The sequence below is a fragment of the Megalops cyprinoides genome, chromosome 12 (genome assembly GCF_013368585.1).
Source record: "Megalops cyprinoides isolate fMegCyp1 chromosome 12, fMegCyp1.pri, whole genome shotgun sequence".
Lineage (NCBI taxonomy): Eukaryota > Metazoa > Chordata > Actinopteri > Elopiformes > Megalopidae > Megalops > Megalops cyprinoides.
The window spans coordinates 6,407,928-6,435,735 of record NC_050594.1 but is presented as its reverse complement, the minus strand read 5'-3'; the positions used below and the strand labels follow the sequence as shown (position 1 = coordinate 6,435,735).

At 44.8% G+C, this 27,808-nt stretch overlaps 1 protein-coding gene across 1 annotated transcript; it reads right to left on the bottom strand.

Annotated features, from left to right (window-relative positions):
- Positions 1 to 1,429: 1,429 nt before the first annotated feature.
- Positions 1,430 to 27,808, bottom strand: LOC118787238 (EMILIN-1-like). Its single transcript, XM_036542725.1, has 8 exons — positions 27,181 to 27,808; positions 9,357 to 9,482; positions 8,042 to 8,235; positions 5,515 to 7,638; positions 5,002 to 5,127; positions 4,739 to 4,756; positions 4,223 to 4,357; positions 1,430 to 3,747 (listed from the first exon to the last, which is right to left on the bottom strand). The coding sequence occupies exons 1-8, from the start codon at positions 27,330 to 27,332 to the stop codon at positions 3,425 to 3,427; spliced, it is 3,198 nt and encodes a 1,065-aa protein (XP_036398618.1). The 5' UTR covers positions 27,333 to 27,808; the 3' UTR covers positions 1,430 to 3,424.

Here is a 27,808-nt window from a genome sequence, read left to right as displayed (position 1 = left end):
CTATTAAATAATTAAGGAATTAATGTGGGTAAAAATGTTTTTTTTTTTTCGGTGATACTCTATGACCTTCCCCCTTTAGTCTTTTGAGAGGAACCTAGTGTTTACATGCCCCAGAGCATGTTTTGCTCAGACAGCCCCGGTGGAACAGCTGCTAGGGAGCACTCTGTTTCTGTTACAATCTCAGCCATCAAATATAACATCACTTAAGGTCTTTCCAGCCCAGCAGCCGTAACTCTTCCAGCTCTACGACTAGCTGGAATGACTGCAGAGACCCAGACCTGTTTAACAGATAAGGAAAGCCAAACTTGTGGGCCTTTAGGAAAAAAAAAAAACATGGAAAAAGAGTGTGTGTGTGTGTGTGTGTGTGTGTGTTCCCTGGAGCTGGACAGATCTGAAAAGGTGGGCAGTTCACTTCCCAGTGTGTTGTCTAGACGCCGCAATCTCTAAATGTCAAACAGCGGTCGCACAGAGAAGTTGGAATAAAGAGAGTGGCACCTCTGAAATTAAATCTTCAGTCACTATTGATGTTGCTCCAGAAATGTCAGTTTTTTTTCCATGCATTCACTCATGGGACGGTGTCTAAAATGACTTTCTTGGCTCACGACCCAGAAAAAATGCCATCGTTTTACAGGCTTCTGACCTCTCTTTCAACCCTATAGTGTATCTGCACACATATAACAGATATGCTAACACGCTCGATTAATTTGTTTAGCATACTCTTCCATTTTAACCACTGCCTTCACATTATAGTCTTGCGAATGCTCCAGAAATGATTATATTTAATGTGCGTTTGTGCATTTTGCAGACTTTGTACCTCAGGATGATGTGCTGAACATAAGAAAATACAGGCAGAATATAATTGCCAATGGGAAAGCACAACATAGTCAGCAAAATAATCTACCATTACAAGCTGTAGTGTTTGGAGGATGCATTTTTCATCTAAAAAGGTAACAGAGCTGTCTGCAGTTTCACATACAAATCCCTGCAGAGAAGTGTAAGCAATCTAATGTGAATCATAAAAACAAACTACCACCTATAAGGTAACAAACTGCCATCTGTAAGGTAAGTCAAGTGATGAAACAGTCCTATATGTGTTTTCAGGAGGAGTCCAGGCAACAGATTTTGAGCTAATCCCAGGTAGGAGGTGAAGGGGTGAGTGTTAGAAGGTGGTGATAGGTCACTAATGGGGTCACTGTCCTGATCAGGTTGGTAATTGTACAGATGAATGATAAAAGATGGAGTCTGCAAATGGTGAGGAAGTAGAAATACCAGACTACCGAATGGCGATAGATGTGTGAGTTGTCGAATATCTCTAGGCCTTCGCGTGTAAATAAATGAGAATATTTGCACCTGATGGAGGGGTAAAGATTGAAAAAGAACCGTCCACAAGAAACAAGCCTCGTTTTTTGTGTGGAAACAAACCCACCAACGCTGTTGATAGCATCACTGCTAGTGTGGGAAACACAATGACATCATTTCCCTGTGGGCAATTTCTCTGTGCCCGTTAACGCCTGCCAAGAATAACTTTACTTTGAGGTTGAGTTTAATCCCACCGGCTCCCCTTGCATTAATCTTATGGGAGATCAAATGACAGGCCACACTGTGTACAAGGAGCTGTGTAAAAATTAAATATCTTTATTTGAACCACACTTGTAGCGACACTCATTCGAGATAACTTTGGTAAACTGTGAGGCATTGTAGAAAAGGAAACTATACAAAAAAATTTACAGCCACTTTGGATTGCATGCTGAACGGGAACACGTTGAGTATGTTTTTATTTTCTTCATTTGCCATTAAAAGCCTGAGCTCTTTCTCAAAGCATGTGTTACATGTGAGCTACAGGACACAGGACTTAAATTAACAGACAGACACGCCGGTTTCGTCAGAAGCGACCAAAGGAAAACCAAATGCAAACATGGTTTAAGTGAAATACAATAAAGGGTTAACACATGACATCAGTGTCAAGTGCTGGTGAAATCCAAGATGGATGCGGTCAGTAGCTTTAAATATTTGTTAGTTTGGCACACGTTAGCATGTGCATACTGCTATGTTTTGTGTTTTTCAGATATTTTTAATTCGTTATCTTGTGAAAAACAAGGCAAAGGTTTGATATGGGCTATAAACGGGCCCCTTCTCAAACACAGCATGTTCTTTGGCATGTGTTTACACTCGTGGCCTAGGCCAACACAAACCAATACATCAAAATGTGTGGTTTTCTCATTTGCAGTCTTTCCCCGGCTGTTTACATAAATATTTTTGCAGGGAGAAACACCCCGGTTTGGGTCCCCCGATGTCACCAAGGGTCACCCTGTCCTAGCACAAGACTTTGGCACATGCATTTTTTTTTGGAGGCCATTTGATTTTCCTCCTCTTTTTGTTGTAAAGAGGATGTGCAAAAAAAAGGCCTTAACTGTATTCTCTGGGGGGGGAGAGTTGGGGTGGGGGGTGGGTTTTGTTGTTTTCTGTAAAAACTTTAAGCCACTCTTCCATTAATGATGGCAATTTGTCCTTTTTAATAAAGTGAAAAGGCTATGTTTACAATAAGCTCCCTTTCTTGTAATCTTTGGCTGTCCTTCAAGAAACCGTGCGCCGCTGGGCCCTTATCACAACATAACCAAACTGCACATCCTCCGCTGCTGGGTTTTTCTTGTCTGTTTTTTCCGAGTTGTTATACTGTTAAAACGCTCTGTATGAAAGTTTAATTGAAATCTACTGCGCTTTCCACCAATGAACTGACATTGGAAAAATCTCCCTCAGAAGTAACAGTAGGCTTGGCCCTTACAGGCCATTTACATGGATTATGGTGCAATAGCTGCATAGTGTTCCTCTGTATGGCTGAACTCTATCGCATTCAGAGTTGAAAAGTCACAAGGCAAACATACAGAGACCAAGAGGTGCACAGATATACCATTGTTTTGTGAATAATTTTTTAAATTAACCTCAGCGACAAATCTGAAGAAGTCCTGGCCCCTGGCCATGAGTTGAGAGTCGCGTGTCTTCCACTTTCCTTGGGTAAAAAAATGCAGCAAGATTCAAAAAGTCAACAAGGCCTCAAAGGTCAGCTAAGGTGCACAAACCAATATCCATAACTCCTTTCTGTAGTGAACCATAACAATGGAAGGTGAATAAAAAAAAACTGCAGTAACGTCTGTTAGAATGTTCATCCGACGGAGAGGCACGTTACAACATCACAGGCGAAGTCTTTGCTCCATATAATGTCATATCCTGTCTTCAAGAAGTCCATCAAGTCTTTCAACAGTGTCAAGGTGGGAAAAAAATGAAACCAAATCTGTTCTGCTCCGTCGTCTTCCTTTTTTGTAGTCAAAGTGGATGTGTTTTTTCTTTTCTTGTCAGTTCTTTTTAATGTCCACAGCCTGTGAAGCCTTCCTTCCTGTTCTCAGGAGCCCAACCTCATGCACACCCTCTACATGTCCTCGTACAGCAGCATCCCGCTAAAGATGGTCAGCGGCTCCACGGAGTGGGCCAGCTTGCCCATGACCAGGTCGACGCAGATGGTGTCCCCCACCTGCAGGGGGAGTATGATGTTGAAGACGGCCAGAGAGCCGGGTGTAGGCTTGGCCTCCGCCATCGGCTTGTTCTCCAAGCCCTCTGGTTGGTAGCCAGCCGAGTCCGCCCGGGCCATGCCATAGTTGGACTTGGACAGCACCGCCTCAATCTTCTCGTTCTTGCGGCCCGTCAGGATGGCGCTGAAGAAGTACCGCCCATCCAGCGGGGCGGTGAAAATCCCTGAGCGGAGCAGAGGAGCAGCAATGCATGATGGTCATCCCGCACAGCAAGAGTAACAGTTTGCTGCAGTTGCTAGGCAACCGTGCGAGTGCAGCAGAAATTCCGCAAGGCAAAGATTTAAAAGTCAGCAGATTTTCATCTAGGATAAGTAAGTATGAGGTAACAAATATTATTTTATTGTTAGTTTTCTTTGCAGATTAATTTACAATGTGCACTTTCATGATAACTTGTAACACAATGGAAAAAAAAAAATCTTGCCAACATTGCCCCACCTGGAATTAAACCCACCAAACTTTAAATCTAGTTTCCAAAGTGCTATATCATTAACTACTACTATGCTATACGCCTACCACTCGATCAGAGTGAAAACAAAGCAAAAGTAAGGCATCATACTCAAACAACTGAAAAAGCCTTCAGTATCATAGCTTCAGTATCAAACCGGTGACTTCTTATACGGCATGTGGAGACTACTTACCATTTTGGGGATTATAGAAGTCTCCCTCATTGACGAAGACCTTGTTGAAGACGATGGTTCCTGGGTTGGTCTGGGGATACGTGAGGGCGGCCGAGAAGGACAGGCGAGGCACGTGGGCGTCAGCTCCAGGCATTCCTGAGCAGGCCATGAAAGAGGAAGAGGCACCTTTGTCTTAGCTTAAACCGCCCTTAGCAGAACGATGAAACTAAACGACACCCTACTATGATCACACCACCACCGTCTTAATGACTAAAGAAAACACTTTGTTATATCCAAATGGAACTCTCGTTACCTTACCACTGACTACAGCCTCATACTCTCACACCAGACTAACACCAACTCATGCCTTCAGTGACCCCCTGCTGATCCCTGTTCTCTCTGACCCTGTGTTGACCCCACGTTAACCTCCACCACTGATCCTTATGCTGATTTGACATTTATGACCCTTGTCCACACACTGCTAATACAGCATGGAGCAGCTGTTAAGGGGAAATATATTAGAAAATGAAAACTTACCTTTTTCACCCTTAAGTCCTAAAAGAAAAGACAAAAAAGACAACGTTTAATGTTTTGATAATATGTTTAAACCTAATGAACTATAAACCCACCTTATTTCCTGAAGAACTCCATTCAAGCTAAGTGGTGTTGTGTTACCTTTGTTTTCCACTGCGAGTATATACACATGTTCTGAAACAAGGTCTGACAGACATAACTTAGCCAGCATGCTACAGTCACAATTATTCATGGCCTGTAAAAGACTGTTTTTTTAATTCTTTTACCTGGGGGTCCCCTTGATCCATCTGCTCCTGGATTACCTGGAGGCCCTTCTCTGCCTGGTGGGCCCATTGGCCCTGGAGGCCCTAAATACCCTCTCTCTCCCGGCAGGCCCTGGGGACCAGGGGGCCCTATAGAAGAACATAAGAACAATTAAAGTCCATTAAGGACACAGTGTTTCTGACATAACATAGAATCTTCCTCATCAACATGACTTTCTCCTGAGCTAAGAACAGGTATTAGTTTATATTCCTGAGTTGTATACTGTTCATTTACAGCAGAGTTACCCAAACCTCTCCTGGAGGGCCCCCTGCCCTACATGTTTCAGATCTCTCCCTGCTCCAACACAGCTGATTCAAATGATCAACTCGTTATGAACTCCTGAAGCTGCTTAATAACAAACTGATCATTTGAATCAGCTGTGTTGGAGCAGGGAGAGATCTGAAACATGCAGGGCAGGGGGCCCTCAAGGAGAGGGTTGAGAAACACTGATTTACAGAATGCATGTGTATACTGACCAGCAAAGTCCTGGTTGGAGAAGCGCTGAAACTCATTCAGGATGTGGAGCACAGAGGAGTTGAGGGTCTTGATCTTGCCGTGAATGTTGTCCATCTGTGTGCCCTGGATGTTCTCGATGACTCCGCTGTGCGAGGTGACGGTGGCGTTGAGCCCATTGACGCAGTTCCAGAGACCCGACACGTGTTTGTTCAGGCCCTCCTTGATCTTCTGGAGGCTGTCGGAGACCGAGTCCAGCCGGCCGCAGACGCCCTCCATCTTGGCGAGCCTCTTCTCGAGGCCGTCCCCGGACCTCTTGCAGTCGCCCACCTCCACCATGAAGTTGTTGCCGAAGCGGCGGATCTCACGGTCCACATGCTCCAGGCGCCGCCGGCTGTCCTCCACGTGCTCGCCCACCTCCTCCTGGATCTTGTCGATCTCGGAGAACATCTTGTCCTTGGTGTTGCTGAGGTCGGCGATGACGCTGTCGTGCTTCTGCACCATGTGCTCCAGCTCCTTCAAGGTGTCATTGATGGAGCTGAAGGTGAGGATGACTCCGGAGAGCTCTCCCTGGATCGACTTCAGCATCCCATCCGACGCTGTGCCGACGACGCTGTGGCCATCCAGGGGCTTCTGAGCGTCGAGGTCACCCGCCCCGCCGGGCCGGTCCAAGTCCATCTTGCAGCTCGCGCTGCACTTCTCCACCTCCTCCTTCAGCCTCCCCACCTCCTCCTGCAGATTGGAGCACACCTGCGAGCACGCGGTCCCGTCTGAGCTAACTTTGTCGCGCATTTTGTTGATTTCCGCCTGCATCCTGTCCAGGTTGTTGCTGGTGCTGTTCCTCAGCGTGCTCAGCTCGTCCTCCAGCGAGCTGCAGATGTCACAGTCGTTCACTTGCCTGCCCAAGTCCTCGATCTCGGAAACAATGCGATTGAAGTGCTCGCCGTTCTCCCCGGTCAGGGACTTGATTTTGCGCATGTCGTGGCCGAGATCCACCAGTTTGTCCATCAAAGAGTCGCCGGACATGGACAGGCCCTTCAGTCGGGTGTCGAATCTCCGGATCTCGTCCTCGTTAGCGATGACCCTCCACTCCAGGGTCTTCACTGCGTCATCAGCGCTGTCCCCTCTCCCAGGAGCGCGTTCAGACCCGCATGACTCCTTGCAGGCGGCCTCTGTCGCCATCAGCTTGCGGTCGATGTGGGACGTTGCATTCTCCAGACGGGCCAGCCGTTTTCCGTGGTCAGCAACGGTGTCTTTGAGAATGGCCGTGTCCTCCTCCAGATTGGTTATTTGGTAACGCTGGTTGTTGAAACGATCCACGACCTCTTTGCGCAGGTCGCCGAGCTCCGTGTGAAAGTAGTCCTTGACGTCGCTCTCTACGTACCCACAGTTCTCCTCCGCCCTCCGCACCGTTTCGTTCACCCGCCTCTCTAGCTCCCTTAGGTTTCTGTCAAACCTGTCCTCCGTCACCACCCTGCCGCCTCCGGCCCCGCCCACCCCAAGTAGCCCGTTATCCAGACGGTCTCGCAGGGTGTTGTAACCCTCAGACGCCACGCTGGCCTTCCTCTCGGTGTCGCTGAGCCGCCGGCTGAGCTCGTTAACCGAGGCACAGCAGCTCTGAGCCCGCTCTATGTCCCTGCGCAGGACGTCCAGCACGGCACGGTGCCGCTGGTCCATGGCGTTGATCAGCTTCTCCAGGGCGCGGATCCTCTCGCGGTCCTCCCGCTGCTGCCGCCGCAGGTCCTCTACACCTGACTGGCAGGAGGAGCAGGACAGGCTCACCCTGTGCTCCAGTTCCCTAAGGATGTCCTCCTTCATGGCATTCAGCCGGCCACTGTCCATGCCCCCGGCACCATCCACGTTGTTACCGCCGCCACCGTTGCCATTGACCAGGTGGTTGTTGATGCTGACTAGCGTCCTGTCGTGCGCCCGCGTGCGGTTGTCCAGCTGGTCCAGCTTGGTCTGGATGCTGTGAATGGTCTCCTTCATCTCCGGCTGGGCGGCGTCTGCAGGCGTCCGGCTGCCGAACCCTGGCTTACGCATCTCTTCCTGGAACTTCCGCAGGGTGGACTGAAGGTCATGGAGGTCTTTGGTCAGGCTCTGCATCTTGTCCTCCAGCTGCTTCACCTTGTCGCTGTCACCTCTCCCTGGAGGATATTGCATCGTTATTAAATGTGTAAAGGAAGACATTTATGAACATAATGCCATGACTATTGTTCTAAAAACAATAAGATATACCTGTAAAGCCTACTTAAACCGTGATTACATTCTTTTATTAAATGTGAAAAGAAAGGCTTTTCAAATTGGTTACATATTAAACACTGTGTGCTCCTGAGAACAGTCTAGCAACGCACAGTAATCAACAACAGTTCATTCCAAGAGGGATCTTTTGTCCCGTTTTAGCAATTCCGAGCAAACTTTTTCCAACGAAGGTTTTCCCAATTCCTGGTAAACATTTTGATCCAAGTAGGAATTTTGCCCTCCTCAACTATCTGTAGCTTTTAAACCTCAGTTGTAGTATTAGTTACATAATGATGCTGATCAACTGACCATTTCCTCCACCACGTTCTGTGCCTCCACCAGAGGGATTAGGCCTGGGTCTGGCGGTGGAGATTTGGGTGACGGACCCCCCGCTTGGCCCCTCATTGCAGTCGTCTCCACTGTAGCCATGACAACACTTCCACTCCATCTCCGTCACCATCTTGTAGGCCACCTTGTACTTCGGCCTCATGTAGGTCCGATACCTACGACAAAGGCAAACAAGGGAAGCAGCTGAGCGGGAACCGGGACGAGAACTGATCTAACTGCACTGCAGCTCATTTCCCGCTCATGGTTTGCCCGTTTTGCTTTTTTTTAACCGAGCCCTTCAAGAAAACACGAGGAAACGTTCAATGATTTTTGAGTCATACAAAGTACTCTCTCCTGCGAACCTCAGTAATAGGAATTTTTACTTTCCTAGGTTTTACGTTTCACTTGTGGTCATCGAGTCACCGATGTGGCATGAGGGCATGAAAACAAGTCTTAAGGAGCAGCTAAGTTTCTTTTCCTAGGGGCAGTTCATGACAATTCAAGTTGAGTCCCCATGGTACAGCATACCAGAAAATCAAACCAATTAACGGCACTTCTGAAGCCCATGGTAAGTGATATTAATTCACCAGTTCCTTCATATGAAAGAACCTTTACACACAATTTTGAACATGGCTGCCTGCAGCACCACTTTTTTATTTGTAATCACACAAAACTGAGGTGCAATTGTGCAAACAAAACTGCTGCAATTAAAGATATGAGGAAAAAGTGCCACAGCTTGAAAAATGTTGCACTCTGCCAAGAAATTCCAGGCAAAAAACCTCAGATCGTTTCAAGCCCAAATCTCCGGTCATATCTCCCAATCTATCCCTCCCAAGACTTAATGTCCACTAAACACACTGTGTGTTGCAATGGGGCGTCCGCGCCAAACACCAAATTAGCTCCCGAGGCGCTGTTAAGCTATCAGCATACCAGCGCGCTTGATACAGGAGTCCTCCGGGCCAGACTCGGGCTGTGTTTTGTTTCAGAGAGTTTCCTTTCTTTTTCTAGAGGAGAAAAGTAAACGTTGCACAATTCATTCAGTGCGCATGGAGAAGCCGTGTACCCTCTGACGCGGTGACGGAAACGGGGACCACATCTGCTGTCCAGCTGTGTTACAGTGCAACTCCTTCAGTCAAGACCAGACAAACACGCTGGTCCAAAGACTTCAGACAGCACTTCACGGCTTCAAACGCCCTGGTCACATCTGTGTTGGGCCTGACATATTCATTCATAGACTGGCACGCTCAGACAACGTGACTTCTTTACGCATGCGCACAGGCGGACGCATTCTACTCACGTCACTACACGGGGGCACTGTATCTGCCCCCAGGAGCAAGGCTGGTAGTCGGGCTTCACGTAGGTCTCTACCCCATCCTCCACCACGCAGCTCACAGTCCGTGTCACCACGTACGCACACCAGTTTCTACAGAAAGGGGGGACAGAGTTCACAGGTCAGCATGTTCACGCACTGGTCACATACACACATATAAGAACATATGATGACGAGAACAGGCCATTCGGCCCAACTAAGCTCGCCATTTCTAATTAAAGAGTATCCAAGTCTAGACGTGAACACAGCAAGGGTCTCTGCCTCAACTACATGACCTGGCAACCTATTCCATGTATTGATAACTCTTTGTGTAAAATAATATTTCCTTATATCAGTGCGGAACTTACTCTTAACTAGTTTCCATTTATGTCCTCTTGTTTTACAGACTGAACTCACCCTAAAGAATCTATTATAGTTAACCTTATTGATTCCTTTTAAAAATTTAAATACATCAATTAAATCACCCCTAAGCCTCCTCTCACTTAGTCTAAATAGGTTAAGTAACTTGAGTCTTTCCTCATAGCTTTTATATTTTTTATACACAGGGTGATCATAAAGTCCCAGTCTGTTTGGTTACACATTCTTTCAAAGTTACATTCAAGTGTTAATACTCTAATACTAACACTTATTTCATGTTACTCAAGAGGCACAAAAATGGTTTGAGTTCACTCTAAGACACTTGAAATTAATATCACATGTTTTCATAGGAATAGAGTGGGACGTATAACCACCCTGTATGTATGTACACTATGTATAATTGTTTATATGTATATGTGTATATTTATGTATGATGTATGCGTATGCATATAGAGTGTCCTTCACATTTATTCATACTCCTGATTGAATTGAGACAAACATGAAACATGAAACATGAAAAAGCATGACATAACAAAACATGTACAGTACACATTATACACAAAATGTAGCACTGTGTAGAGAGCAAAACCATAGTATTGACAAATAAAAAGGAATTTCATTGCCTCAGACACATTCCCACCTTCAATCTTTTAGATAAAACCCAGCAAAACCAAATCTGAACAAACATTCTGCTTTTGGAAGTTCAGTGGAAGCTTCTGGAACTATGAAAAGGCATCCAAAGGCTTCCGGACTTTGAGGGGGTTATTCACACTATCAGGAGATGTTTTAGAGATCTGGAGGTGCAGAAGAATCTGGCTGATAAAGTTTGCCACCCTAAGCTTTATTTTCTGTATAAGCAGGTAGAATGAAAGTATGCCATTTCTGATTCACTGCTGTGCACTTCAGTCCTTTAACTGGTGCAAGACCAAAGCGAAGGTGGACTCATTATTCCAAACCAAAAGAAAATCACAGAGACTTTATGATTTGGGAAGTCTTCTTATGTTCAGGTGAGACAAAAACAAAAACCGGGCCCATTGAAATTCACAGAGTCAGAGTCGTTGAGCAACAGACTTGCCTGATATTCATCTGTCATTTAGCAACCATAGCCTCCTGAATACATTTCTGCTGTCAGCCTGTCTTTTTCTCCCATCTCCTTCCCTGTGTTCTGTTAATATTCTCTGACATATAGAAACAGACATCACCGAATCGCCTCTGTTTGACAGAAGAGAATCTTATGTTTCACACCAGGCTGGTTTTAGCCCATTGACAAGATCAACAAATGGATGGTAGCACACGTGGGTGTCATCTGGTCTGATGTGGCCATGGTCTTTCCACATTTGCACCATGGACGTCATGTTATTTAAAAGTTTCATATCCACACAGTCATTTACATGCCATGCTTTATGAACATGAATGCATTTTTTCAAAGTTCTGCATGGGTTTCCAAAGAAGGGCTTGGTGTCTCTGTGTAACAGAACTCCCTTTGGAAAATGTTCAAGTTCAGTGACTTTACCCCTTCGGAATGAGCCCTGGCAGTAAACATAGTGGTTCACCTCCCCATAAAGCTTCTCCACGTGTTTCTCTTGTGCACATTTCAGAAATGATGGCACTTTCAACGCTTGTAACCAAGCACTGTGACATGTAAGGCCCTGCTGGTTGCCACCCTCACATCTCCATGTTGTACGCGGTTCAGTTTGTCCCAATGTGTGACCCTTAGTTGTGGTGGCCTGTAAGGGGGGGCCGTCTTTTATCCAGCTCGAACAGGGTTTGTTCCAAACTCTGCTACCGCTTAATAAAAGACACAAGACTGAACATGGAATTGATTGTATGAGGGTTGGTATGGCAGTAAACCCACTGTGATAATTCAGTCAAGGTGTCCTGCTTCCCACTGTAAAGCTTGCTAAGAATATGGATGCAGGAAACTAATGAAACTCAGACAAGGCAGAAATGCTAAGCCCTCATGTACAGCCTGGAACATGATTTAATGAGTCCTGAGGCTCTGATATAAAATATTTATACATATATTTATACATTTTTTATATATCTTGGAGCAGGAATTACCATGGGATCTCTCAGATCATATCTCACTTGCATACTATCACTTTATCCACAGTAAGAGGTGGGTGTGGGTGACAGACCTCTCTCTGGCGCGGCTTTGCCGTTAGCTTAGCGCTTCATACCGAGGGGCGCGTGCTGCGTGTGGACCGTGCTGAGTCAGAGGGGAGAGTGCGGAGCGATCCGGCCGCAGGCCGCACTGACGGCATCCTCGCACCGCACCGGATCCCGCGGGAGCTGCAGCGCCTGGGCCCCGCTTTGTTCTCCCTCTTATTGGGCATTACATCAGTCCTGAGACGATGATTATTTCCACATTGCACTCTGGGAATGCACCAGGACACTGTGGGGGAGCTCTGTGGAGGCATTGTGCTGCGTTTAGGGTCATTCGCTGAGAAAACACCCTTACACACTGCACTCTGCAGTGTAGATGTAATACTGATATGGGGCGCCTGAGTAGCACAGTGATTCAGGGGCTTGCCTACAGTGCAAGCAGACCTCTATGGCCCAGGTTTGATTCCAACCATGTTATCAGTTAACAATAACAAGGGAACTGAAAATTAATGTTTCAGTTTAGTTAAAAACACTGACACTACAGATCACACCGGACGGATGTGATTATTATGAGTAGAGTGCACTCTACAACTTGCATAGGTTATATCCATTTTTAAAGCCGGGTATTTACTGAATCAGTTCTGCTCAAGTGTCTTGCTTTAGGGTACAACAGCCGTGCATCACCTGTAAATGACCTGACCTTTGGGTTACGACACCTGACCCACGCTCAACACCTCATTCATTCAGAGGACCCATAAATCAAACTGATTGAGGTAGAGCGCATAAGCATAGGGGTGCATTTGTGTTACCACAAAATGTCCTCTGGCCCTTCACTCCTGGCCCTCCGATGATCCCCAGCTTCATCTACACGCTTCCACATTTTGTGCCCACCAGCTGGGGCTGCCCTAATTCTGACAGACACAGCACCCACAGACAAAACCGGCAGCTCTCGGTTCATCTAGCCCTTCCTCACCTATATGCACCTTTTCCCAGATGCTGTACGTCTCAGCAGTTTTAACTTCGCCACAGTGAGCAGCCAATGGGAGGAAGGGATTGCATTTGTGGGGCACAAGGCTCATGCGGGTAGACAGCCAATCAACAGGTTTTCGTCTCCGTGCTCCGGGATTTTTGGTCTCTTCCCTTTTTATTGAGGTTGGGAGCAAGACTGTACAAGGACTCAGAGCCAGGAGTGGGTTACTTGCATTCCTGAAACATTTGTCACACAGGATTCACACCTCACAGATGCTTTCCGGTTAGGTCAGTGTGTGCTTTCTTCTCATCTTCTAATCCTCAATGTGATTCAGCCCAGTAGATTGAAAAATAAGAGAAAGAAAGAAACAGAGAGGAGAGGAAAAGACTATTTTTATATTTTGTTTTATTCTATCATTCTTATCTTAAAGTCTATTTAAAATCAGTTTTTGTTGCACATGCTAGTTTTTGTATTGTATTTATGCAGTACTTCTTATTCCATAAGAGAAAGAGGTGGGTTGAGCTTATATGTTCATGTCCAATCCTTTGAATCCTTCAGGAGAGAATGAGAGAAAGGGTGCACTTTCCTCGGACAAAGCCCAGCTTACATGCTCATCTCTCTCATTTCCCAGAGTTCGGGACTTTCATTCACTTACAAATGTGCCATTTTTTTTGTGTGCCAGATTTCTTTCATGAGGTCCTCTCCCTCTGCAGTTCAGAGCCCTGTTCTTTTCACAATCATATTCCACAGATTCCACCCACAAGCACGGCTCTGTAATTAGCGTAATTTCTTACTGCCTGAAGTGACGGGGTCTGGTGAAAGGGGCAGCGAGAGGGACGCGTTTTGCCATGTGTAAATGACACGGTCTACAGCGGCGTGATTCACAGGCCCGGCTTTGCGTGACACAAGCCAAGGCGGCGGTAACGAACAATTACCCAGAGCATGAAAACCGCTTTCACACTCAGACAGGAGCTATCAAGAGGCCGTCTGAAGCAAATCGAGCGGACAGGGCTCTCTTGGTCCTGTTTCTTGGCTTTCATTTTCCATTTGTGTTCACAGGAAGTCAGCTTTGGCTGCCAGGAAGTGCTGGGGACACATAAATGGGATTTGGTAAGCCAGCCATACATTAGGTAGATGACGCTGCTTCTTTAGGTCTGCTCTTGCCTTCAGTTAGCTATATCTCACAATATGTCTTTTGCAAAAGAAAAACAAGTCATTCAGCACATCATCAGTACGCTACAGTTAGGAGTTCATCATTGGCAATGTGGTCAGCTATACACAGCAATTCAGTTAATGCTAGTAAATTACTTTTGAATAGCTGTCTGTACCATCCCAGTTTATCTCATACTTCTAACTTGCTTTAACAGACTATCTCATTGGTATAAAGATAAAAAAATGCATACAGTATTCACACAGAGGCCATGTAATTAATTCCAACAGTAAGGCATAAGGAATACAGCCTGCTTTAAAGGCTTAAATTATTACCTGGGGGGGGAGGTTTATAAAATCTGCCCATGCAAAGGCTCAGTCATCGTAAAGAAGAGAAAAAGACTACTGTATTTTATTGAACACACTCCAAGTAAGTGATCACATTGACGCAATAGGACCATAGCCATAATCGTGACTGGAAGTGCTACGGTACAGTCTGCAGAGAAATGCTGTCCGAGAACACAGGCTGTCTTTCTCCATATCCAGTCTCTTTCTCTTTCTCTCTCTCTCACATACACACACACACGCACACACACACACGCACGCACGCACGCACGCACGCACGCACGCACACACACGCACACACTAGAGCACAAAACAGAGCATAGTGCTGCCATTCTCCGCGTTCCTGCCACTCTTCCTCTCTGATCATTTTTGATGAGAAGCAGCTGATTTAAAGACACAGTAGCCCTTTTGTGTTTTCTTGGAAACAGTCGTTTCCCATCATTTTCTTAATAAAACCCCCTGGCCCAACCCACCCAAACCTTGACGGTAATTACCTCCAATAAATGCACTTTAAATACAGTGTGGTGAGAACCTGGCGTAGGAACTTGGATCTAAGAGTGAGTGTATTTGAGGCACAAGCTCTCCACCTCAGTGTCGAATCAGTCCGAACTGTTTCCTCTGCTGAGTCGGTATGTTTGTGACCTCTGACCTAAGCACTTCCTGTGTCTGACCAAACGACTTCCTGTTCTCGCCCCTATACCAAGCGCGCGTGTGAATCCGCGCACCTCCCAGATGACAGCACCCTCCGGAAACGCAGCATGTTTACCCATGTGCTTATCTCAGCGTACGCGGGGCAAAAGGATCTGACCGCGCTCCGATCCAAACAGCGGCTTCCTGTGGTCCTGCGGCGTTCAAGCACTGACCCAAAACCACACAGTTCCACTGTCTGCTTCACTATGTTGACTTGGCAAAGACAGACAAAGCATGTTGCATCAGACTCGTCAGAATTCTGCGTCAGGCATTTTGCACCAAGCTATTCTGCAATACGGTTTAATGAAAGTAACATCTACCGTATATGTAAAAAGTACGATTCAGCAAGTGACATTTTAAAGCCACTAAATTGCAGTGCAGACATGCAACTCAAAATGAACATGATCTCGGGGATGAGAAACTCAGAAATTCAGTTGTTATCTGGAATATTTCCATATCCTTCAACGGTGCAGACATGCAACTTAATTATTTTCAAAATGAACATAATCTCAGGGATGAGAAACAAATTCAGTTGTTATCTGGAATATTTCCATATCCTTCAAAGACACTATACAAAAACACCAAACAACTGCTGAGCAGCCATTGTGCTGTATATAGGTTTGAAAATGTGTTACATCAATACTTAATTACACCTGATGCTGTCAGCAGGGTTACACCAATGAGTGGTGCAAAAATACAAAAAGGTGACTGTTACCAAAATCCCTTTCAGGTGATACTCTCAATGCTTCCTATCTGCATTATTAAATTAAAACAATCGAAGCAATATCTACCCAAAACCCAAAATATACTATCATAGTTGACATCCCCTCGTACAACAACACTGTGATGACATAATGACAGTTTGAGAAGGTCTGCACTGTGACACACCATCTTAGAATGCAGCGGAACAAGAGGAACAAACCTGCATTGTTAGATATGAGTGCTGTCGGAATGCACCGACATCAGGCAACAGCAAGCCTCACGCCTCCCTCGTATTTACACGACAACAGATATTCACAATTCGTGTCGTTTAGATGATACATTGAGTTCAGTGTTGTGTTTAGTGGAGGAGGAAAGGCTCTGAGAGGCCATTGTTATTTTGGCAGGGTTCCTGTATTGCCAGCGTCATGGGCCATTGTTTTGTTTATGTTTGGAGGAAATGTGATTGTAGCTCCCATTGAAAGCTTGTGATTGTGACTGGAATTTTTGATAATGCTGTTTTTTTTTTTTTTTTTTTTTTTACTAAAACACAGGTGCAAAGGTGCTATAATTTTGTAAGGGTCAGGTAAATGTGAAGCCGGAACAATCAAACCTGCTCTGATAACATTAAAGGCAATAAACAGTAGAGACAATATTCCATAAAGCTAACACATTCTGATGCCTGTTCCCATTGAGTTTTCAAAATGAGTGTCGATATAGGAGTGTGATTTTTAATACTTACGTAAATGTGTAGCTGAAAAAAAATTAATTTCCATTTGACATTCTTCGAGATATCAATTAGCACACAATGCGTGTACCGCGAGTCACATCTGAAATGTGCTGCACAGAACGACAGTGCTGTTGCACAGCTTAGGAATGCGAAGAGTGTCCTCGTGTTCACGCCGACTAACAATAAAATAATAAAACTATCACTGCCTTGGGGCGGAGTCATACAAATTAGATGCCTGCCCTGATGGGCTTGTATTTAAGTATTCTGACACGTGAGGATCTCAGAATCAGCATGGTATCACAGCGGCTAGGAGACTCTAACTGGAAAGTCACGAGTTCCGGTCACCAGTGAGAAACTGCTGTTGTTCCCTGTAAGTGAATTACAGTGCTCAACCTTGCATCACTAAAGTATCCAGCTGTATGTGCACTGTGTGAAAAGTAAGCTCTGTAAGCTGCCCTGGACAAGGGTCCTAATTTAAGACTCTTAAACAATGAAGCTAACAAAGTGTCAATGCACACAGTCAGAGATTTGAGCTTTGAAATGTCACCATACGACATTCTAATACCACAACAACTATGTTTATTAAAAACATAGAGGTTGCGGTCACATTGCGATGAATCACAGAGTCCCTCTGTGAGTGAACTCACTGCTTTGTCCTGCTGTTTCCCCCCATGCTCTCTCTCAATACTTCCTACAGCACTTCATTTCCATTGGTTTCCACCCTAAAACAGTCCCAGCCTTCTCACGTCTTCAGACCCCAGCAGCAGAGAGACTGAAGCATGGCTTACCAGGCATGATGTAAGCCAGGTCAGAGATACTGTATCTCAGCTACTTTGATATCACATCGTGTGTGTAGGTGTGCGAGTGTGTGTCTGTGTGCCACTAACCCGATAATGTGTATGAAATTAAATACCCTTAATAAAATTTTGGTGCAAAAAGTGTTCCGATTAGATTGAACAGAATCACTGAAGACTGATTTTTGTTCCAATCATTTCATTCTCATTCCTGTTTTTATCCTTCTTCTCTTCGTATTTTTTTTATTAGACTGAATAGAATTACTTCATTCTCATCCTCTGCTCAGGGACCCCAACATCTCTGATATTGCCTGCTGGATGTCCAACAATGCAACCCACATCCTTTATATGCCAAAATGAGATTTGGCAGACTTCTTCAAATCTGAAGAGTAATGCCGATGAGCTTACAGGAACAGGGAACAGCCCTCAGGGAGCATTTGAAATAAACATGCGCAACAGTGACCAGATTCTCACGGCATTTAGTCCTATTTTGTCACTCTCTTGCATGACCCTTTTTGCGCATTCAAGCAATTGTGACATCACACAGAACACCAGCCCTGATGACAACACTTGGAACACCAGCGCAATGATGACATCACATGGAACGCCAGCCAGGAGAGCTGACACACTGAAACATGACCCTTTCTGCTTCCAATTGACCTCATGCTTTGAGCAATACTTCAAAATGCATTACTCTTGTTCATCTTATCAGGAGATCAGCGATGACCCAGTTCTATGGAATCACATTAACTGTGATTCCATAGAACCTCCACGGCAGATTTTCTCCTGTTTATTTTATCCTTTCCAGTCAGCCTTGAACATTGGTACTTGACAGCAGATCTAAGGTCGGCATGCTCATCCCCAGCCTTAACCCCAAACATTTAATGCAAGATTTTGATTCTGATCCAGGATCAGTTGTTAGTGGGAAAGAGTATGGATCCCACACCCATACCTCTGCAGTGGTAACAGAGCAGGGCTGATTAATCACCCTGTTTTGTTGTGTAACGGGCAGGGCCTGAGGCTGGTCCCTGCAGGTCCCTATGTGTCCCCAGGGTCTGTGACACAGAGTGATGAATGGGGACAGGGTTGGAATGTTTCCACCCCAGAATTCCAACAACTGAAACCTGAGGGCAACTAACAGTAAGGCCTAAAAAGGTCTCATTCACTGAAGAGGACCATAATAAGCCTACCACAAAGAAACTGGCAGTTGCTGGGCGTATTCTGTGCAACCACACTGGAAAACGTCAAAGACAAAAAGAAACCTTATTTGGTCTTTTCGGTCCATAAATATTTTCCCTCATGTTCTTGGGCCCATAAATTCACAATCAAGTACCAAAAGAGCAAATGCATTTGCATTTTTCTTTGTCAGTTTTGCTCCTCGAGCAGAAAACGTCTGTAGATTTTTTTTATTGTCAAAATGTGAAATATTGGTGATAAGTGCTAATCTCTATGATGTAAGGTAGGTTTTCAGTGCATTCAAGATGCTAAAGATAAATTGTATGTGCTGCATACTGCTGCAATGGGACATTGATACCCGCTCTGAGCCCAGGGCTGCAATTCCAAATGAAGCACTCGCATTCCGTTATCCACACGGACATTACTGAAGTTCCAAACCAAAATCTCAGAGGAGAATCTTCAGACAGTCTCTACGCAATTTACCAAACCTAGACAAGCCAGTCCCATCCTCGGCTATAAAAATCCCGCTAACCACTTCCTTGCCACATCAGCTGTTCACGGCATCCCTCCTCCACCCCATCTCCCCCTTTCTTTTCCCTGTTTATGATGTCTGAATGGGGGGGTCAACGACTGCGACCTATGGCCAGGTGTGCTCCCTTTGTTGGACTCCTGGCCAAATTTACAGCACTGCAATACCAACATCAAAAAAAAGTTTACATTTTGATTTTAATAGAAATTCATATCTACTGAATGCATGTTAGCATGCATTATGAACCACGTTCAGCTGACAATTAAGAAGAATTAGGAAGTTCCTATTCATTAAAAGATAATACATTTCTTTGACCGCCTGGTAAACAGACTAAAATTTCCACTGTAAGCTTCACAGTTGTGACATTAAACAACCAGGATTTGATGTTGCAACAGATCATCCTAAAATAACCTCAGACTAATGTTGACTGTCTCCAGCATGAGGGAACATGAAGGTGGTTATACAGTAAAACACTCTCAGCCTCTCAGTCAGTCTGAAACAGTTTAAACCCATTTGCAAAGCACCCGCTCACAATGCGGACTCCACAGATAGCTCAACTGACCCTGCAGCCATCACCACAGAAATCAGTACAATGACTCAGACATCTCTTTTTGTAAGTGGCAGGGAATCTGCTATGAAAAATCGGTATGAAATGTACGATCAGCTAGAAGGCTTAGAGTTAGCTTTAGCAGGGGCAGCTTGTTGAAGTGTGTTTGCTAATGAGAGTATAGGTTACTGCTGCACCATCTCCCGCTGGCTGTTCCTGTGGCCAGCGGCCAGGACCACAGCGCAATTTTCACTGTCGGCTGCTCCGTTGACAATGAGGCGCATCCAGAAAAAAGCGCTCAGCTCAGCACTGGCAGAGCCGCAAGCCTCCCCGCCCACCTCGTTAGTCTTCGTTGTACCTTAATTTAAGCTCAGGAATGGCCACGCGCCAGGCCGCCACACCGTGGGGAAACGAGGTCTTGTGGGGAGCGGGGAGGGGCATGGGTTTGACAAAAAAGGAACAGGGCCGGTCTGTCCTGCCACAGGCCCGACGGCGTGACCGCAGAGTGACTCCTTGACCCGGTCACCTCGGCCGAGCGCAAACTTAGCGCCGCTGCCGCTAACGGACACCGCTGCTCGACAGTGTAGCCAACCACGACAAACAGTGAAGTCACGTTTTGACATATGAATGTATGACATCAGCATCAGTACCCCAATCTGCATGGAGAAATGAAATGAAAATGACCAGAACTAAGATGTGTGTCAAAGGTGAGCCTATGCTGCAACCCAGGTTGCTGCACAAAGATCTGCACTCTCACATTCTTACATTCACACAAAATTACAATTGGATAACGCTGGACCCAGTGTAGGTGGGACATGGATCAATACAACACAAATGAATGCCTCTGTAAGAGGTGAGAGTGCGTGGGCCATGACTAGGATGCAAACAGTTGCATAATTTCTTGGTTCCAATTAGTATATTCTAGAGAACATTGCCATCTGCTGTCTGCCGTTAATTCTTAATGAGGTATGGACTATATGCTTTAGTCATATCCTAGCCGTATTTGTTTCCTAGACCAATATCAGCACAGATGTTTAAAAAGGACGCACAAGACTGAAAACCTCTGACTGTAACATCAACATACAAAACTCTTGAGACGAATCTTTCATACGCATGTTGAAATCATCCAGTCTTATCTGTTTAACTCCCAGATCTATGATAATGTTTTTAGCTGAAGCTCCCGGCTCTTGCCTTTGTGAAACCGATTACTGCGTTTGAATGGAAAAGGCCTCTACAATGGAAAAGAGTGTGGCAGGTTCCCAAGGCCTTGCCTCCATAAGCATCTGAACCATTTCAACCACAGAGAGGTCTGGGGGAGAGGGCCGAAAGACACGCAGATGTGTTCCTGACGTGAAGACCGAGCCCTGTGTTAACTGCTATTGTCCACATCCAAAACTGTAGCCATTTACATGCCTCAGCTATACTCTTGGCAGGCCTTTCCCATAATTCCTCACGACTTCCTCCACACAGTAAAATGCAGTCGGCTGGATACAGGACTGAACGACTCCACAGAGACGGCTTTATAATAGAGATGTTCATGTATTTTTGTTCTGACCGTTAATCATGAGTAAAAAGCCTTATGTTATGAACAGTGACAGATATCCCTCTTTCAAATTCCCCCCCCCCCCCCCCCCCCCCATTGATCAAGCTCACTCTGTGTTTTGAAAGATTACGCTCCTATTTATAGATGGATCTTTATGCATGCTTGAATAACGTCAACGTTCAGCACGACTGCAATGAATTACTGGTAATGCTTCACTCACAGGGGTTCCAAGAATAACGGTGTTCGCTGAGCAATGTCCTTTCAGCATGCTTACCAAATCAAATTATATGATTAATATTTAACATCTTTTGCAAACCTGTGTACTGAGGGGTAGGCAGAGAGTGGCCAATTCAAAAAGTCTTTTGATGGGCACACGATAGGTTACACACATACGTCTGAAATAATCTGTTGCCAAACATATTTGTAAAGTTACTGTCTGCCCACAGAAGAGGTATTACCCTTTAAGCTATACTTTTATTAAATTCTTTCTTAGTTCATCTCTTCTGATAAAGATAATTGTGTTATAGCATATGATGGAGAGAGATAGCGTTTTTAATTCATTTCATATATTATCAAACCTCATGGTAACTTCTGTTGGTATTAAGACCACTTTATTAAAATGTAGAAGTACACATAAACTCCTATTAAATGAAGTAATTTGAAGCCATTCATAATGTAGCATGCATATGTTCCAAATGAATGTTATTTTACTATTATAAATATTTTTCACAATGAAAATAAACAGACAATGAGATTCAATGCTAAAGGATCATTCATTCCTAAAGTGTAAAAACAGTTATTAAGAAAAAACCCCTAACTTTAACAAAGCAATTCATCTCTCCAGAAAAATCCACCAATTTATTGGTGATCTCTGAAAATCAAAAGGGTTTCTCCTTGGCTAAACGAACCTGTTGAACCCAGGCCCCCAACACTGCCCCTCCCCCCCGTTCCCCTGATAGTGGTCCACACAGGAAGTTCCCCCAAGCACTGAGGGGCTCCTTTGTGAAGGTGAATTTCCTGCCCATGTCAGAGGTGTGGGGTGGTGTTGATCAGGGCGGGTTGGCAGGCGATAATGACCGCAGCTGTGGGTACTTAAAACCCCCTTTGGGCCACTCCCACTTCCACTGGTGACGATGAATGAGCCGTCCCACGAGTGGGGATAGAAACAGCTGGGGTGGACACGGACACTGCAGACATGCAGATAAGTTTTATTGTCTGTTTTTTTTTTTTAAATAATAAGCATCTAAAAACTAAAAGCATCATTTTAGAGTATTAACGATTATTCATCTGTAATAAAGCATTTGACCTGCTAGATATGATAGCTGGCAAAATATAGATAAACTATGAATGGGGTTGCATTTCTGTCTACCGCCCACAGCTTTTGCCTTTGGAAAGCTTAAACCATATTTCTTAAATGAGGGCCACGCAGTGCAAAAAGAATTGCTTTATTCCTTTCAGGATCACAACTGGATAGACTCTAGGGCAAGAGTAACAGGTCCAAAAAAGGCATTTATTCCAACTAAAATAACTTTCTTCAAATGACAGGATAAAATGAACGATTAAAAATGGTTGTGTACACAACTCTAAATAAATAGCGATCAAGTTCACTACTTTTGGCCAGAGAACTAGTCCATTAGCAGTTAGCATTTATCACAAGGGCAACTTGATACATTCAATCACTGTCTGTGCACATCTTTCTTGCGTGCACTCATAACAAGAACACTGGTACAACAGACATTCCTTAAACTTAAAGGTGGACTGTGTCTTTGTAAAAAATGGTGTTGAAACCAGTATTTTTACTGCCCCCTCTGGTCAGACATTGCAACTGCATAGACAACAGTCTTGGCTGATCCAAATCCACCATGCAAATACAAATCTCGGATAATTACCAAATTATTAGTTTTAGGCAGCATTATGGGCATTTTCTATTGGGCACACACAAAAAAGCCCTCAAGCGTGCCACCTGGCTTTGAGACAAGCAGAGAAACTCCTCACAGAGGCCGTAGACCATACAGTAGACAGCTGCCAAAAATATTTGTTTCCAAATTACGTCGCACTTTCAAAAGAGAGTGGTTTAATGGGGTCAGGAACATTCTACTGATGGGATTAAAATGCTGGATTAGGCATTTTAAATCATTTCAAAGACATTTTTCTGCTAAACTGTTACTTAATTTTTGGACTTTCTGTTTATTTGCCTCTGCTTTAAAAGAAAGACACTGAGGGAATTGCTGTGCTTGATTTCATCAAGTGAAGGAACTCAACAAGGCCAACACTAATTTCCCCTTCTTACCCTTCCTGCTGAAACAACATTAAACCCAGTTTACATGGATGGTAATTTAATTCTGGAAGATGTTTCATTCATACCTCTTCCAGAAATCCTTGATGTACACTGCATTATTGAACACAAGGTGTGGGAGCAACACATAAATATACATGCTATGCTTCCAACTTTTTTGCAAAACAGTTTGGGGAAGGCCCTTTTCTGTTCCAACATGTGCCCCAGTGCACAAAGCAAGGACTATAAAGACATGGTTTGATGAGTTGGGTGTGGAAGAACTTGACTGGCCCACACAGAGCCCTGACCTCAACCCCATCGAGCACCTTTGGGATGAACTGGAATGGAGATTGCGAGCCAGGCCTTCTCGTCCAACATCAGTGCCTGACCTCATAAATGCAAACATTTGTTTGATACATACATGTAAGATACGTATAAATGGGAAATCAGCCGTGCTTAAACAGGGCCCCACTCTGTACTGTCTGTGAGAAACAACAGGTCTCACCCACCAGCAGGATACAATCCATTCAGCTCTGAATACAACTGGCAGATACAGCGTGAGGCTGCTCCCTTGTCATCATTACCAGTCTGACAGAAACACAGGCCAGCTATATGCAACCAGTCAGACACTTCAGTGTGTGCGTAACACTCAAAAACCCCACGCCCAGGGGTGTGATAAGGCCAGACGGCCCTGTTCCCTGTACCCTGGGTGTGTGGTTATTCAAAATGACACACACCCTTTGAGTGCCTTACTGCGCTCGGAAAACAAGAAATTATCATTTATTGTTATTTTTTTCAGATATAAATATGCATGCTGATTACTTAAAATACTTGAAATAATACTTTTAAAGAATGTAAACTTTACCGCACCAGAGGAAACAATTCTGTATTTGTTATTGTTTGTGATGCTAAGAGATGATGGGTAGCTTATGTGTTTACTCTGTGTTTTGGTCTCAAATATATAATTTTTTCTGCCATACTGAAATAATGTGCTTGCAAGAAATGTTTACTTTTTTCACCTCGGGGTTATGCTGTATCCCACAACAGAACTCCCAATCAGCCAATCAGAGAAGAGGGATTTCTCAACCCTTTTTATAATTAGGAACAAGATCTCCATGGCTCAGAAGGCATTCCACGGCGAAAACCACTCAAATCCTTCAAGAAGGAGCGTTATAAGAACTCGCTGGTGTTGCAACAGGGTTTGCTTTGATGAGTGCTTGGAATCCTGCCTCGCGAAAAACAAACAGAAAATAATCACACGGCAAAACAAATCCCTCCAGTGTGTGTTTTCCCCAGCCCTCCGGATAATCGACACTATCGAATTTGTTAATATGGCCTCAAACTTACGTAGCCCTATAGAATACGGGATCATCTTATTCTGTTAAGCAAAACCCACCCCTCCTAATGTCTTCACAGAGTAATCAGATTGGAATGACCACTACATCATTTAATTTGTTGCTGTGAATAAAAGACAATTGCCTCCCACGTTCTGCAACAAATCTGAGTCAGAAGAGAGCTGTTATTCTTTGAAGTGAGTCCACAGGCATTTAAACAGGGCTGTGCAATTGGCTCAATCCGAATTTCTGCCCAGCAGTTCCCTCATTAACTTAGATGTTCTTGCACGTGACTATCTACAACACAGAGATCCATATTCCTGGAGTGCAAAAGTAATAAATAAATACACAAAATTATGACATATTTAGATGAGACTTTCTGAGTAATTCAAGAACATGGTCATTTGCATTAATTTAGCCAAATAAAAGGTCCAGTCAAGCACAGTGATTAAGGGTTAGGTATGCAACTTTCCTTTAAAGTGTGTAGTTGATGCCTTTTGTCAATAGGCAAAAGCTGCTGCCTCATTTTGCAGAGAGTGAACAATATCCGGAACAGTGATTATAGACTCCATGAAAGTACAGAAAGAAACTTCTCTCTCTCTCTGTCTCTGTCTCTCTCACACACTCTACTTGCGGAATACTTTTAACATCTGTTAAAACACAAAGAGTTCAAACAGATGACCAAGAGCCTCTGCCAAGACCTAACCGCTTCCAAAATGTGGCTCGATTCTGTGCCTGGCTGGATTCTGCAGGGACGCAATGCGGGACTGTATTACTGATATAATTCATAAACAACACAGGCTGACCCTCAGACAGACATCATCATCAAACCAGGCTCTCTTCAACTCACTACACTAAGCGCTCAGAGAGGCACTGAGTACATTACTGTGGAGTACATTATTCTTTCATTTTCCCTCCTGGGGAGCGAGGTTGCCCCACCCCCTCAACACACACACACACACACACACACAAGTCTCCTGCTGCTACTGCGCACTCACACCACACGTGTGAAACGACACTATCACAAACACTGTCTGACTCAAGTGGACATTCACACAGCTAACTTGCACATTCTGAGATCTTACAATTTGCACAGCCACAGTGTTCATCAGAGCCACTCTTTCTCTCCTAAGAAGCCTTCATTCAGTCAGGCTCCACTTAACAAAGCAGGACAGCACAAAAGATGCAGGCATGGCCAGTGGGTATCTTGGGGGGGGGGGGGGGGGGGGCACGTGGGTGCCACTTCAGAAAAGACAGCTTTTTGAATGAAACTGGGCGGGTCCTGAGACACCAGAGGGTTCCGCGTGCCGACTCTGGTTTTCCGTCACACTGAACACAGAGCACAGAGCCCACGTGCGTTTCTACAGGTGAGCTCAGGTCAGCACTGGCTGACGCTGATTTTTTGTATGTGAACTTTGCATTACTTGTTTGTTCCAAGAGAGCATGTGCGCGGGGTATTATTGCCTGACAACCTGAAACCTTGCAGGAATGTGGGTCTCACGGCTGGCCACAACTGGCCTGAATCAACCCGATGAGAGCCCTGCACTGATGCAGAAGGCAGAAGGACTCACCCCTATCACACATCCATCCTTGGTATCCCTTCTCCTGTTCGCACCCACATATCTACAAAGGGAGGCGTATGAGCAAGTCTCCTGGATTGATCACCCCTGTTAACACCTGTCTTGGCAAATTTTCAGCTCATGAGACCTCTTTCCCAGATATATCTCTACGCCTTTGGCACAAGTGCGTCTGCTCTTCATGTGACTTTCCAGACTGACAAATAATAATGACGATAATAATGACGATAGCAATCGTCGTCTTCATCATCATCGTCATCATCGTATCTCATGGGAAGTCATATTTAAAAAAAATAATAATAACAATAATAGTAGTGAATAGTGTCTGCATTGCTGCGGAGTGAAATACTCCTAAAAATCTGTTCTTTTTAAACAATACACCTGCACCGTAATTTATGGACGGCGACAGGCACACTTCAGACACATCTCGACATAATTGTATACGGCTTTGAATGTCTGTAATTAAATCCGTAATTGTTACTCACCGCCCCCATAGTAGTAAGGCCCAGGAATAAAAAAAAAAGAGGTGTAACCCACACAACCTGAGACCGAGGTTGCGCTCCAACAAATTTGTATGTCTAGATTATGGCCAAAGGGTGAGGGTAGGGTGTCCGACTTTTGATCATTTTACATGAAAAATATCTAATTTGGACTCATTTTCGTCACATCCAGCGTTACGTTGCAACATCTGGACTCTGTAATTGTGCAATGCTGTTGACAATAGTTGCCCGTCTCAGGCAGCTAAAGTCGCGTTTACTCAATGCCCCGCTCCGCTTCGCCTTTTTAACGCGGACGCATTGCTTATTCTTTATTTGTGATCTGTCCATCGGAACAAATATCACGTCTCCTGCAGGACCTGCTTTGACGTTTGCCAAAACGAATCAACAGGTGCCCCCCTTCAGGCGCCCCAAATCGTTATCCTAAAAAAGTGCACAAAAGTAACGAAGCAGAAGGTAAGAAGCGCTATTACCTGTGTCGGCTGGCCGCTCGCGCCCCGTTCTGCGCCTGGAGCTGATTCTGCCCCGCGTAGAGATTATATCGCTGTGGGAAAGACACGCTCAAACCCTCTCCCCACAGCGTCAAAACATACAGCAGCAGAAATGAGATAGTCATTCCTGCCATTCCTGAACGAACTCTCACTAAATTTCAAAAAAAAAAAAAAAAAACGCAGCCAAAAGGGGGCAAAAGGCGTACTTGGACTAAGGCAGATCGTTGTTGAACTCCCCCAAAACTGATGCGCTTCTTTTATTCCGCAAAGTATGCTAGTGAAGGGAGTTGTGAAAAGAGGTGACGCACTCAACCCCCTTCAAGCAGGGGAAGTTCTCATTATCGCTCCATGGTAATATCTGCAGCTGTTCTTCTTTTAATATTTGCACATTTCACAAAAACACGTCTGGTGTGAGCGTATGTGCCCCGTTTTCACTTAAAAGCAGTAAACTCTTGTCATATCTAACGGATGGCTGATGCGTCAGGCGGCATATCCAGGCGAGGTTGATTCAAGACTCCCTCGAGTTCAGTCGCGGAAAAGAAGTTTTCTTAAGTCTGCAGAATTTTCATGAGGGAGATGGTGTTCCTAGTGCGGCGGCACGCATCTGAAC